The sequence below is a fragment of the Zootermopsis nevadensis genome, unplaced genomic scaffold (assembly GCF_977971745.1).
Source record: "Zootermopsis nevadensis isolate Lab colony 2312 unplaced genomic scaffold, Znev_1.0 Znev_ptg000003l, whole genome shotgun sequence".
In the NCBI taxonomy this organism is placed as follows: Eukaryota; Metazoa; Arthropoda; class Insecta; order Blattodea; family Termopsidae; genus Zootermopsis; species Zootermopsis nevadensis.
Genome location: NW_028259135.1, coordinates 9741749 through 9755147, shown reverse-complemented (window position 1 = coordinate 9755147; position 13399 = coordinate 9741749). Strand labels below are relative to the sequence as shown.

The following is a 13399-nucleotide window of genomic DNA, read 5'->3' as shown; positions in this document are numbered from 1 at the left end:
TGTATTCGACACGACCATCCTAGGATTCACCCACAGATTTCCTACCCAGATCCAGCAGAATCCCCCACCAAGGATTTGCAACAGAATTTCTCACGATCCCAACCCAGGATTCCAGCAGTATCCCCACCGAGTATTCTCCCAGGACACCCGACCTAGGATTCCCAAGATATTTCCCTGGATTAACCACATAATATTATCCATGATACCGCAGGATTCCCTAGTACCCCCGCCCAAGATTCCCGACAAGGATTCCCTACCTAGGATTCCCCACCAAAAATCCCCCATATTATCCGCAGACAAGATTTCCGAAGTATTCTCACACAGGATTCTCCAGTTATCCCTCCATGATCCAAGTATGCCATCAAAGATTCCCCACATGTTCCCACCCAACATTACCCCTGGCCCTACAGTATTCCCCCCTACACAAGATTCCCCATGATCCTGTAGTATCATTCCCACAATGACCCTCATCTCATCGCCCAGGATTTCCCATTGCAGGATCCACCATAAGGATTCCGCAACTCACGATCCCCCACAGTGTCTCTGCCCAGGACTCCCTATAGCAGGATCCAGAAGAAGATTCCCCATAAGGATTCCCCAACTAGGATTCAAAACACGGATAGCGTCCAAGGATCACAGCAGGAAGACCCACCCCGGGGAGAGACCCGCCCCGGGGGAAACCGCACCACGGGAAACCCAAAAAAGTCCCCGCGAAGGAAGGTGGAGGCCCAGGCCGTTCCTTGAGCGAGCAGAGGCGCGGACGCTGCTCCGGACAATGGCCCGGGCGCCTGGTGGCGGGTTCCAACGAACCGCCCGAGTCGGACGAGTCCAACTCGTTGGCTTTGCGCTCGCACGCTGCGGAAAACAGGACCTTGTAGGCGAGGCAAGTCGTCCAACTCTTTCGACTAACCCACCTGGCGACAGATCTTGTCTACAGGATATAGCAGGAGCATAATAAGATTAAGTATATTAAAAGGAGCACTCAAAATTCGAAAATAGCGAAAGCGCAGTAATTGACATGGAATAATACCGAAATGGGGCTCAACCCCAGCCGCTGAGTGGTCATAGCAAATTAAAACAAACCTCATAAAGCAAAATAATAACCTCTTGCGCCCTCTGTGCGGGATGTTTCTTGTGGTGGGTCTCTATGTTCCCGCACAGAGGACGCTGCCATTTATTTTACGTTTTTTGAGCTTTGTTTTATTCTCTACGACCATTTACAGTCTGAGGCTGACCCTCCGTCCCGCGATTTGGTTTCATTCGATTAAATTATTGAGTTTTCGCTTTTATTGTTTTATTACTGGATGTATAATTTTATCTGCCCCTTAGTTATCTCTGCCGACACGCGTTTGATGAGATTTTCATCTTTGCCTTTCCCGGCATGCTCCGCGAAACTTGTTTCCTCCGAACAAGTTGAGTTTTTCCGGTTGTCTGTCTCCTGCTCCGGTACAGCGCGTATGTACGCAGTCTTTACGTAAGTTGGGGCTTCAGTCGGCCATTTTGATATTACGTCTCAGCTTGTGTTTTGTTGAATTCTCGATTTATTCGACAGCCAAAGAGTTGTTGAAGCTTTCGTGGTGGTAGTATGAGGCTCTAAAGAATGTAGGCGAATTCGTGATAGTGAAAATACTAACCGATTTTCTCTAGAAATTACAAAAATCGTTGAGTTAGATTTTATTCGACTTAAACCCTTGTACCATTGAAAATGTAATCCTGGAATCTGAAGCGAAAATAATAAATTCTTATTGTGTGGATTTCCACCTCTTTTCCTACTCACTGAACGTGCAATGCAATCACGAATCGATGAAAATTGTAATATTGATTAAGATTGACTCCTAGATTTGACCTTCGCGTTTAAGCTTCTAACGTGCCTCGGGAATTAAATAATAATATTCCTACAATCTATTTGATGTTGGTCCGAGACGGGTTGTCCTGACTGAAGTTTTTCGTGGTTTTCTTCAATTCTTTCAGGCACATTCTGTGATAGTACCGGAAACTAGGCCGCAGTCCTTTCTTTCAACATATTTTACAATTTATTATTTAATACTCGTCCCATCATTCGACGTAACGTACTTTAGATTACAAATATCGTCGTTAAACAAGCTGTAAATACAACATTCGAAGTTAAAGACCGTAATTTCGTGATGATCTGCTGGGGTTTGATACCGTAGGGGCTGAAGATACGACTTTTAAAGTTTCCGCGTGTGTATTCGTCTTTTACAGATCACGCGACACTTTTTTCCCAAGAAATAACCTGCCGCATACGGCCCCCGGAAACATTTTCCCTGGCGCAGGGATTATGAGGTCAACAGCCCCGGGGCCTTGAACAATTATTTTTAAAATTAATCAAGTAAAATAAAACCCGACGTTATTTTTCAATAAGGGCAATGAAATTGCAATTCTTTCTTATGTACCTTCCCAATATTTTTGAATTTATTTCCTTCTGATAAGGAACACATTTAATATTAATTATTCACTCCTTACATTTATGATTCAATGTAACCAAATTACAACAATGGAAGTACAACAATGGAAGAAAAATTATTCGAATTTCTAACCCACACCTGCAACAATCTGGGCTGAGCATGCCGTAAGGCTCTTTTCTCATTTATTACGCTTGCTGTATAATAGCCTGAATGAACCGTATTGCACTCCATTCCTTTACCTAAGAAACTAATTGTTACGTCATCTGTTTACTCGGCATTGTTGCTTTATTATATATTGGCATCAACAATCCGCTTTCGTTATTGCGGAAAGAGCTGAGCTGTGAATCGGTTGTAGAACAAGTGCGTCGTGGAGTAGATAATTTTGTGCTGTTGAAAACCTTTTAGAATATCACAATTAATTATCTTAATATACGAATCATTAAGAAATCTGTGATACTGCCTTCACTCTCTACATTTCATTTTTGATTAAATTGTTCTTTGCCGGTGGCCATCGTTGTCTCTTACAATTGAACAAAGTTTCAGGTAAGGGATTACTATTTATTATTATTAATGTTCATCACATTTAATGTTTTCATCTGCATTTGTGAACTCGTGTAAGAAAATTAGGCATGTCTTATTTTGACGTAAATACGTCTATACGGAAGGGTCATTTGGAAAACGTGTAAGATCCATATCAACAATGTGTAAATATGGACCGACAACAATGGTTATGTTACCTAAGAAACTAATCATTACGTCATCTGTTTACTCGGCATTGTTGTGTTTCATTATTGCCATAAACAATCCGCTTTCGTTATTGCGGAAAGAGCTGAGCTGTGAATCGGTTGTAGAAAAAGTGCGTCGTAGAGTAGATAATTTTGTGTTGTTAAAAACGATTTAGAAAATCACAATTACTTGTCTTATATAAGAATTATTAAGAAATCTCGGTCATTGCGAGTGGACATCGTGGTCTCTTACAATTGAAGAAAGTTTGAGGTAAGGGATTCCTATTTATTATTAATGTTCATCACATTTAATGTTTTCATCTGAATTTGTGAACTCGTGTAAGAGATTTAGGCTTGTCTTCTTTCTAACTCAGTCTCAAGTAATACTAGAGTGACTTCTGTTTGTTCACGGCATCATTGATAGTAAAAGAATATTTCAGTAGGCAATTAACATTTTAAAAGGAATAAAACGTTTTTAGTGGCCCAGAATCTTAATAAAAATACGTGGATGCTAGGAGTGGGGTATATAGTCTGAACAATAATTCTAACACTTTACATTTCTTGATACATCATTAAAGCGTTTTAGGGAACCCTGAAGAATTTTTATTTCGGTATTACAAGATTAATTATAGACGAATCTCTCTCTTATTATCTCCCTACAACAGCAGATTAAATCGGGGAACTTTTGCTATTATTGAGTGCAAAGTATTTATGGGTGCAAAACTAGGTCTTTCTCTTTGAGGGAGGAACATAGACTGAGCGTCTTTGACAACAGAGTGTTGAGGAAGATGTCTGGACCCAAAATGGGGGTGGGACAGATAATAGAGAAAAGTGCTTGACGAGCTCCTCACACGATGTTGTTAGGGGGCTGGGGTGGGCAGGGGAGGTGTGTTTACAAGGCCTGAAGGGAGGAGACCTCTGGGAAGACCTCGACGTAGGCGGGAGGATAACATTAAGATGGACCTCAGGGAGACGGGACTCGATGTAGCGAACTGGATACCGAGTACCAATCGACTTTCCATAGAATATCTTGCACATTGCAGTGTGTGAGTAGCGTGATTTAGGCCTGATCTACGCATGCGTTAGAACAAATTAGAGCTTTTGTGACTGTTCCCCACTGTAATTCTCGCGTTTGTTTGATAAATTTGAATTACATTTTGTGCTTGTAGTATATATAAATATGTAAGTTAGGCAGGAAAGTCCTTAATCATGTAAGCTCTTAAGCACTTTTAGTTCTACAGAGAGAGAAGTACACGAAAATGTTATGCTTATGAAAAGGTGTAGCCTTATTCTTCCAAAATTTATTTAATTGTCTGGTTCTGCATCAAAGGTCACGCAATTTCAATGGCATATTTTTGTCGTAATTTTTTAAATCGGTTCACCAGAGAAAAAGCATCTAAGACTTTATAGATTACATAGATATTCTATACTTAATGTCTACGTAGTTTACATATAAGAAGATTTAACTTTATGCGAGTAATGACAAACACGCGGCATGACTTAATATTGCCTAAATCAGTCACGTCTTCAGGGTGATGAAGCCAAGAAGAGAGAGATGGGCGGGGCATGTGGAGTGCATGGATGGGACGAGAGGTGTGCACCAGGTACTGGTCGGGAAGCGTGAGGGGAAGAGACCTCTGGGGAGACATAGACGTAGATGGGAGAAAAATCTCAGGCAGGATCTTCGGGAGATAGGAGTTGAAGGAAACTGGATTTTGGTGGCCCAGGACAGGGTCTGGTGGAGGGCTTTGGTTAGTTCGGTGTTGAAACTTCGTGTTCCGTAAGCCGTCTAGGTAGTTAGATTAGTCACGTTTACAGTTTTGGCATTATGTGTTGGATCTCAACAGGCATTCCTGTAACAAAGAAAGAAACCGAGTCCATGGAATCTAACAGTAGCCCAGGTGATAAAATGTCTCGCATTTTATGAAACAAGAAGTTTCATGTCGTGTTTACAAAACCCCGCCCCTAAGCCACATCCACAAGCAGATGAAGTCAATAAACACATTCATTCCCCACCTCTAAGATCCATTTTAATATTATCCCAGTAACTCATAGGACTCTCAACTGACCTTTTCTTTTCAGGTCTTCCGATTGAAAAGTTGCACTTCTTGTCTCTGCCATGTGTACTACATGCCCCGCCCATCTCATCACCCTTGATCTGACAGCCTACAACTTTTTAATTAGTGAAGAGATCTGTAAAGTTCCATATTACGCAATTTTCTCCATTACCTTGTCAGTAACTCTCTCGCAGGACCAGATATTCTTCTCAGTACCGTGTTCCCTCTCAGTCACTCTCAGTATGAAGAAAATCCTGTAACAGCGATGGACTGTCTTTTCAGGAGATGGAGTCAAACCAAAGTCGCACCGAAGCATTGGTCCGCCTGAACGAGCTGAGAGAGAGGAACCTCTCATGTGACGCGGTGTTGAGGTTGGAGGACGGTGGCGTCTTTCCAGTCCACAGAGTGATTCTGTCCATGTGCAGCGCATTTTTCGGGTTTGTATATTTACTGACGTCGTTTATTGACACGTGAAATAGGGACACAATAGAAGTCAATTAGTATGTGAAATGTTTTACCCCCTTTAATGCAGAAACCTGCATTGTTATACGGCTGATTGTCTTTTGTTATTCGTTCATTGTCATGAAATCTCACGGCGGAGAGGAAGAAGAAGAAGAAGAAGGTGTTCTGGACGTTGCGCCGTAGAAACTGAGTGGCATTTCAGACGTACTTACTGCCTTCTTTCCTTGATGATGGAGGCAGTAAGCACCTCTGAAACGTCCGATAATTTCTAAGAGACAACACGACGCAACATCCCAAAAGATGTACGTGGTCTTTTGTACTAATTTTTAAGTGCGCTTGTATCAAGGTGACAGTCAATCGATCTGGAGGGAGAAATAGAATCAGTTTACATAATGTCTTGGTTTTAATACATGAAGTTGGCGGACAAAGTCCAGAAGTTGGTAATGCACCTTCGTCACGCCATTGTCCGGAACATTGAAAGCTTCTGTGTGTTGCTCTGTCTGAAATAAACTGTAACAAAGACCATCGGGAAATAAGTTCCATTGGCAGGAGAGAATCGTTCGAGATTTTGTGCATTTTTTAATTTGCTTGTGTTTTAAATAAAGATGCAGTGCGTTCTTGAAATGAGAAATGTGTACCATTGCTTGTGTTTTCCAAGAGACGTGTCTCACTTCTTGTTACAAACTGTGACCCTCTTTCAGTTTGCGACAATCAAATCTTTCCGTTTGTCTTACACTGCGAAGCCTTTAATTTGTAATAGGAAATTGTTTGCTGATTTGTGATCACTTTTTAAAGGCCGCATAGAAACATCGGCTTTTCTTTTAAGTTGTTTATTGTCGGGAAAATGTTTTGACAGAACAAATAATTTCATATTACGAACTGGTCAATCAGTGGAATGTACAGCCCGCGATGAATGTTGAAATATTTGCGTTGGCTTTAAAATTTCTGAAGTAGTTGTTATAACCTCAGATATCTCTTGAAGAAGTCAAGGTTATGTAAGAAACGAGGTGACCATTCTGTAGTACAAATGCTCGCTGCTTGCTTTCCGATTTTTAAGTTAAATTCTGTTAGGTCTTCGCCCGCTCTTCATCCTGTCGCAGTTAATGTGGTCCCATTAGTACACATTCTGGGAGTGTTTGAAGTATTCAGATAACAAAAATTCATCCACCTCATTGACAAAAGGATACGTTTATTTTGCTACGTGAGTCATAAAAACTTAAACTTTATGCGCATGACTTGTAATTTTCTGCTCGCCGTTTCTCTAAATCGACGACTGCTTCGTGACGTTTCAGGACCCTCTACACGGCAGAACTGCACACCGGTGAGGATACTGATGTTTTCCTCCACGGAATTAGCTCGGAGGTGATGACCCAGATACTGGATTATGTTTATTTTCGCAAGGTGGACATCCGCGCCGACAACGCGCGTAAACTGCTCGCGGCGGCTGAATACTTATGTATACCAGACGTTACTGAACTCTGCTGCGACTTCCTCAAGGACACGCTGGACGTCAACAACTGTATCGGCATCATGCAGTTGGCAAGGTAATTGATGTTCATTTGTCATTTGCTGTGACGCCAGCTTTACTCAAGACAGCAGCCGAGTGCCGGGTCGGAGATTAAAGCCTCTGACTGAGGACTGGGCGAATTATAAAGCGTTGGCATTTTGTTATTAATGTGCCTGTAATTAAAATGATCCGATTTAACTGTATATGTTTTGATCGTCATTATGACCGGTAGATGACTAATTTCACCATGTAGAACATCAATGACGACATATTTCAGGGTCATAATTAAATCTGTCTTCCTCTCGAATTCCTTTTCTTCTTTGTTTCTTTCTCTGCTGCATTCCTTGCTTCTTACATAATCCTCCCAATTTCAAAATCAACATTCAGCCCCACATCCTTCTGCATACAGCAAAACCTCTGTAACCGAGCCTCGATTACCCGATTCCCGCATTAAGCGACCGAGTTTCAACCAGATCGGTTGCGATTGGATTCCACCGGCGAGAGTGTATAAATCGATACAGTTCATTGATCTAACCTCACCCCAGATTTTGCTGATTATTACGAACACTCCTGGACATTTAGAGAATTGGTTATTATTAAGGGCAAAGACAAAGACCAATCCGCTGGTTCCCGTAGATGCTGAACACCTACTCCTTGTTCAGGACAACACAGCAAGCGAATCAACTGACATCAGCAGAATCACACCAGAACCTCGAGTTCATGCGATGGACAGAATGACTGATAAATTCACTATTTTAGTACAGGGACTCCCTCGAATTGCGCTCACGAGTGACACTCGCCGTCGGCTTGTGCGTGCGACACGCCCGCATCATCAGCCGACGAGGAAAATCTGTATGGAGTCTCTACTTATTCGTTCATATCCATGACCACGTTCCCCTTTCCCTCGCTCGTCAGACTCGTGGTTCCCCCCATTTAGTTCGCTTACACGAGGTTTCACTGGAATAACACAACGTCGTTTCGCCAAGGTTAATGCCAGAATTCAAAATTCTAAACTTGTCATCTCACTGCCTTCTTCACTTGCGTACGCCGTGCTCTTGTTTCAACCTATAACCTTATCACGAGGACGTGCGGGGATTACCTGGGAACCTTCAGAGCCGAAAACTTTCTATTTTGCCGTGGTTAAACGGAGCGTCTCTCATCGTTGCTTCTCCACGTTTCTGCTTTCAGTCTCATTCATTCGGGCTCCAAAGAGCTAAGGTAAAAACTGGAGGCGAAATACTGTGGTGTGCAAATAGTTGAGAATCCAGTTTTTCCTGCAGTGTTTCAGTGTGTCAGAGTTCGATTCTGTGTTGGCTCATACCCTCGCTGTCGCAGGTTACACTTCTGCGCCAACCTTGACACTCGTGCTCGTCGCTTCGTTCTGCGCTACTTCGTGCAAGTGTCTCAGCAAAGCGAAGAATTTCTGGAACTGCCTGTAGAGGACCTGAAAGAGATAATCGAGTCCGAGGAACTGAACGTGAAGGACGAGAAAGTTGTGTGGGATTGCATTCTCCGGTGGATCAACCACGACCCGGACAACAGGAAAGGTCACATCGCGGGCCTTTTGAAGTTCGTCATACTGAGTCTCCTTGACGCAAAGTTTTTCAAGTTGGAGGTCAGTATGCCCCTGAAATCGTGGATGTTTATGGGAAGTGAAGCCCGTATTTTCAATTCCATTTTCACACGTGTTCGTAAACAATTAATTCAAATCGTGAGCGTCTTCCTTCGTCAGATGTAAGCCCGTTTGTCTGTATGTCTGTCTGCCCGCAGTTCCATTTCGAGAACGTCTGAACGAATGTTCATTAGATTTAATACTGATGAGCTTTAACGGAATCTGTTGACACATTCCAATTCTGTTTAAATCTTACAATAACAACGCGTGAAACTACACAATGATTTTAATGCCTTCTTCCGCGCAAAATTTGCTGTGTAAGAAATACCCAGATTACCTTAGTTACCATGGTTACAATAACTACCTGTGGTTTGCCGCTGGTAACACGCTCGCTTGTGTGAGTGTATGTGCAAAACAAATATTCGATTCGTCCTTTTATGCAGAAATGTGGTTCGAGTTAATGATCGTCTTTTATTCATCGTCTGCGCTACATTCTTTTATTACAGTCTCAGCGTTCATTGAGATCCATTACGTGTTTCAGTTCAACTACAGCATTCCACCGTTAACTGCATTCAAACGTCCACTCAGCTTGAATAGGAAAATCCCCCAACAGATTAATCACGTCTTCTGACGCAGCGTCCAACTTAACCAAAGATCCTTCTGCCATAGGAAACGTGTCTTAGCTGCTATAACAATTTCACGCATTTCCGACGATATATATAGTCAACCCGAGATCACATCAGCGTTATAATCTTTAGCTGATTGACCACATAGGGACAACAGATATCGGAAAATTGCAGCAAGACGTCTTCGTCATACCTCCGAGAGTAAATGACCCCAGGGGCTTCAAACTCATAGACAGCTTTAACATTCTAATATTTTGAACGTAATCTCAAGAACCAGCCTTACAACTTATGATATTCTTTCTTCCATTCCAGCACGAGATTTTTACCCGAGAAAAAAACATGTTTGTACTCTAAGTCAAATGTCCCGTAATTTCAGCCTCTCAGCTCTCACTTAATGCGTGTGAAACAACAGCAAGAATCCATGAAAATGTTATCTGCGTCAAATGCCTTTACAATTTAGCATTCGTATCTACTAGTTTCGAACACTTAAGGAGAACCACCTGATGATGACCAATTAAGGTCGAAACATGCAATGGCTCTTAATAGACATCGAGCCCATAATCCCACGCTGTTGTGTTGTCGGGCCTTCAACCCAGCCATCAACATGCAGCAGGTTGCCTCCCTTGGCGCTCGAAGCAACTAATTGTCATAATTTCCTTTCGATGCTACGTAATTTTGATGATAAATTAAAGTCATCGAATCAAAAAGAATGTCGTGATCGCAGCGTGCATGTCGCAGGGGAGAGACGAGAAATAAATTACAATTTCTGAATGTAACTTAAAATGCAACACTTACTGAAATATTTAACTTTCGATTGAAACACATTTCAATATTTTTCTCTAAGATCGATTTAACTCTGATTTCGCTTCTCTCCACAACCCTTGCAGTTGCTAAGAGCGTCGTTATATAATCCAAAAAACATATTTTCCTGAATATACCACAGTCTATTTCGGTGAGTTCTCAACCAAATTATGTGTGTATTTCTTGTCTCCTCTGCAATTGACCATGGCATCCCTTCCTAAAAGTTCATAAGGTCCACATTGAACTGTTCAACAGGTTTCAAAACACCCGTACGTGACGGAATTCAAGGCCTGCAGATCCGTGATCTCGGAGACGCTCAAATTACTGGACGACGCAGATAAATTAATTAGAACAGGTGCAAAAGAAAGCATGTAAATTTGCATATCATAGGAGCGACTCGAACTGGGAAACCCTGGCACAGCGCAGAAAGATAGCACGTATATGTGCTCTCTTCAAGGCGTACACGGGAGAACGGGCGTGGAAGGCTATAGGTGACAGATTGCAAAGGCCATACTACCTGAGCAGGGTCGATCATATTCGGAAAATTAGGAGCAGAAAGGAAAGAACAGATATCGGAAAATATTCCTTTGTAAATAGGACCATCCAACTCTGGAACCAGCTACCCGCTGAGGTTTTAGGGACTCTCTCATGTAAACAAATTACTTTTAGAAAGAAGGTTAGGAAAGTGAAAAATGAGGTGGGTGGTTGCAGTGAATGGAGGTAAATTGGGGTGAGGGTGGGAAGGCTTCAGAAGTGTAGTGAAGTGAAGAGAAGCTTCTGATGAAATGTGAGTACATCATTTCATGACGTATGTAATTCGTTACTGTCTTATGTCCATTTGGTATTAATTTTTAAGTTATGTACTATGTTTTCTGCAGTTCCTTGATCTTGTGTTTGACCAGAATGTTGGCCAAATATTTTCTAAGTGACTTGGAGACAGTTCCAGTTGACACTATAATTACTGGGATTACTTTTGCTTGAACCTTCCACATTCGCTGTATTTCAATGAGAAAATCCTTGTATTTCAAGATCTTCTCCGCTTCCTTCTTAATCACATTCCTGTCAGTCGGAATTGCTATGTCAGTTAAGAGGCAAGTTCCGTTTTTGTTTCTGATCATAATATTTGGTTTATTATTTGGATCCCAAAGACTACTTTCGTGACTTCTTTCATCTGCCACCTCTCCCACTCCCGGCGGCCATTATGGCATAATTGCACGTGTAATTTGACCTTTAATTGATATCGGGATTGTTGTGTTTGCTTCCGTGAATTCGGCGCCAGTTAATTGTAACTACGTAACTGCTAGCGAACGCCAAAGAAGCTTATGCAAAATTTGTGTCTGTCTTTGAAGAGCCACGTTCTGATACTGGAAAATCTCTTTCCTTCTCTCGGATTTTCCAAGTTCTTTCACTCATCTCATAACTTAGAACATTAAAGAGCTGGTCAGCTTCCAGAATCTATTGTCTTCAAGTGCTGTTTCCTGTAATTCAGATTGGAGAATTTAAATACACAAGATGGTTCAGAAATCACGCGTTTACTGTTTCTCTGATCAGCTCCCCACATTCAAAACCCTGTCTGCGCTGCAAATTTCCAAGATAACCTAAATGAGAATCTCATATAAGTTGTGTTTGGCACGGCTAACCTCAAAGATCTACGAATCATTCCAAACGAAAGTGATGCTGTCTTAGTGAGTTATTTTGCGACGTATCTCATGCAGAATTATTTAATGTCAAAGATTATAACAGCGTATTTCTGGAGTTGTTTTGGAAATAAGAGTGATTACTTTCCATTATTGCATGTATATTACTAACAGTACTTACCTTTTTATTTCTTAAATGACACTGGGCTGATCATATGAACACTGGAAATTAACAACTCTTGTTGGAGAAATCTAAGATCAGATTTAAGTTGGTTGTCGTCTGGGTTGCCATGCCCCAAAGTCTGGTAGGAGTTTAATGACATTTCAGAGGAACTTTCTGCTGCTATCATCAGGATTTTCTGGTCACAAAATACCCTTTTAATGGTTATTATGATTTGATTATACACCAAGAGGAAGAAGAGATTGGCTGTTGAGGTTATAATCTTTCCCGTGGATAATGGGGAATGTAGTATCTGTGGTCATGACTATGGCATGTTACACAGACGATATAAGTGTTCCGTTATGTTTACTCTGTAATCAATCACTTATCAATTCTATTTATGATATCTGCTAATGTGAACAACTCTTTTAAAGCCAATAAATTCACCTTGAAGTTTTACAAGACAAACTTCATTAAATTCGATTTTAATATAGGTTATGATGGACCCGGTTGTAGAGCCAAGCACCAAAAAACAACATGTGATGATAAAAGAATTGAAACATTAACAACTAAATTCCATAGTTTACAAATTTGTAACTTAGACTGGGATAAAAAACAATTATTTAATATGTTATCCCGAAACTCAGTTCAGTATGTTTTGCCGTGATAGTCACCCCACTGCTGAGAGTAGATATTTTAAAATTGTCCACCTTATTACCAGGTTATCATATCTTGTAGGGAAACTCAGCAGATAGCAAGAAAGTTTTTGTCATTCAAAATAAAATCATTAAAATAATGGAAAGAGTTTCTTGCATCTTTTGTTTCCTGTGTTGTATTGTGAGAAAATGCTAAGTCAGTGGGATGGTCGCCTGGTATCATAAACCACAATGTAAGTGGCCCACAATCACCATTCTGTTTCACGTCAGCTGTTGGAAGTGGTTGAGCCCAGCTGAAACATTAATGATCCCTATGTAAGACACAGACCCACTCGAAAAACGGTTCTTCAGAAAATTAGGAACGTTAATTCCCTGCGATGCATCCACAAAATATATAATTCGACAACGAAACTCTGCATACCAACCAACATGTGTACGTCTTGTAAGATAGGTTCAATTACGAGGTCAAGAGATAACCAGTGTAAAATCCTTATGTACTTATAACAAATGGATTCGCATGTGAAACCCAGACTTAATAATTATTTAATATGTAAAGGATTCAAATATCCGACTATTTTTATTTTACTTAGTCGACAATGAAGATCACCATGCTGATGAAACAGACAAGAAAATCTATTATTATTTCTGTTATTCGTGCTAGTTGTGGTTGTAGTATAACATTCAGTGGCATCTGCAAGTAAAACCGATTTAACAGCCTGTAACTGTGTAT

General features: G+C 41.1%; 1 protein-coding gene across 1 annotated transcript; it reads left to right on the top strand.

Annotated features, from left to right (window-relative positions):
• The first annotated feature begins 2763 nt into the window (after nucleotides 1–2763).
• On the top strand, nucleotides 2764–13047 carry LOC110836257 (kelch-like protein 10). Its single transcript, XM_022077267.2, has 5 exons — nucleotides 2764–2786; nucleotides 5491–5645; nucleotides 6963–7214; nucleotides 8513–8792; nucleotides 10472–13047. Exons 2-5 carry the CDS (start codon nucleotides 5494–5496, stop codon nucleotides 10589–10591), a joined length of 804 nt encoding a protein of 267 aa, XP_021932959.2. The 5' UTR covers nucleotides 2764–2786; nucleotides 5491–5493; the 3' UTR covers nucleotides 10592–13047.
• The last annotated feature ends 352 nt before the right edge of the window (nucleotides 13048–13399 follow it).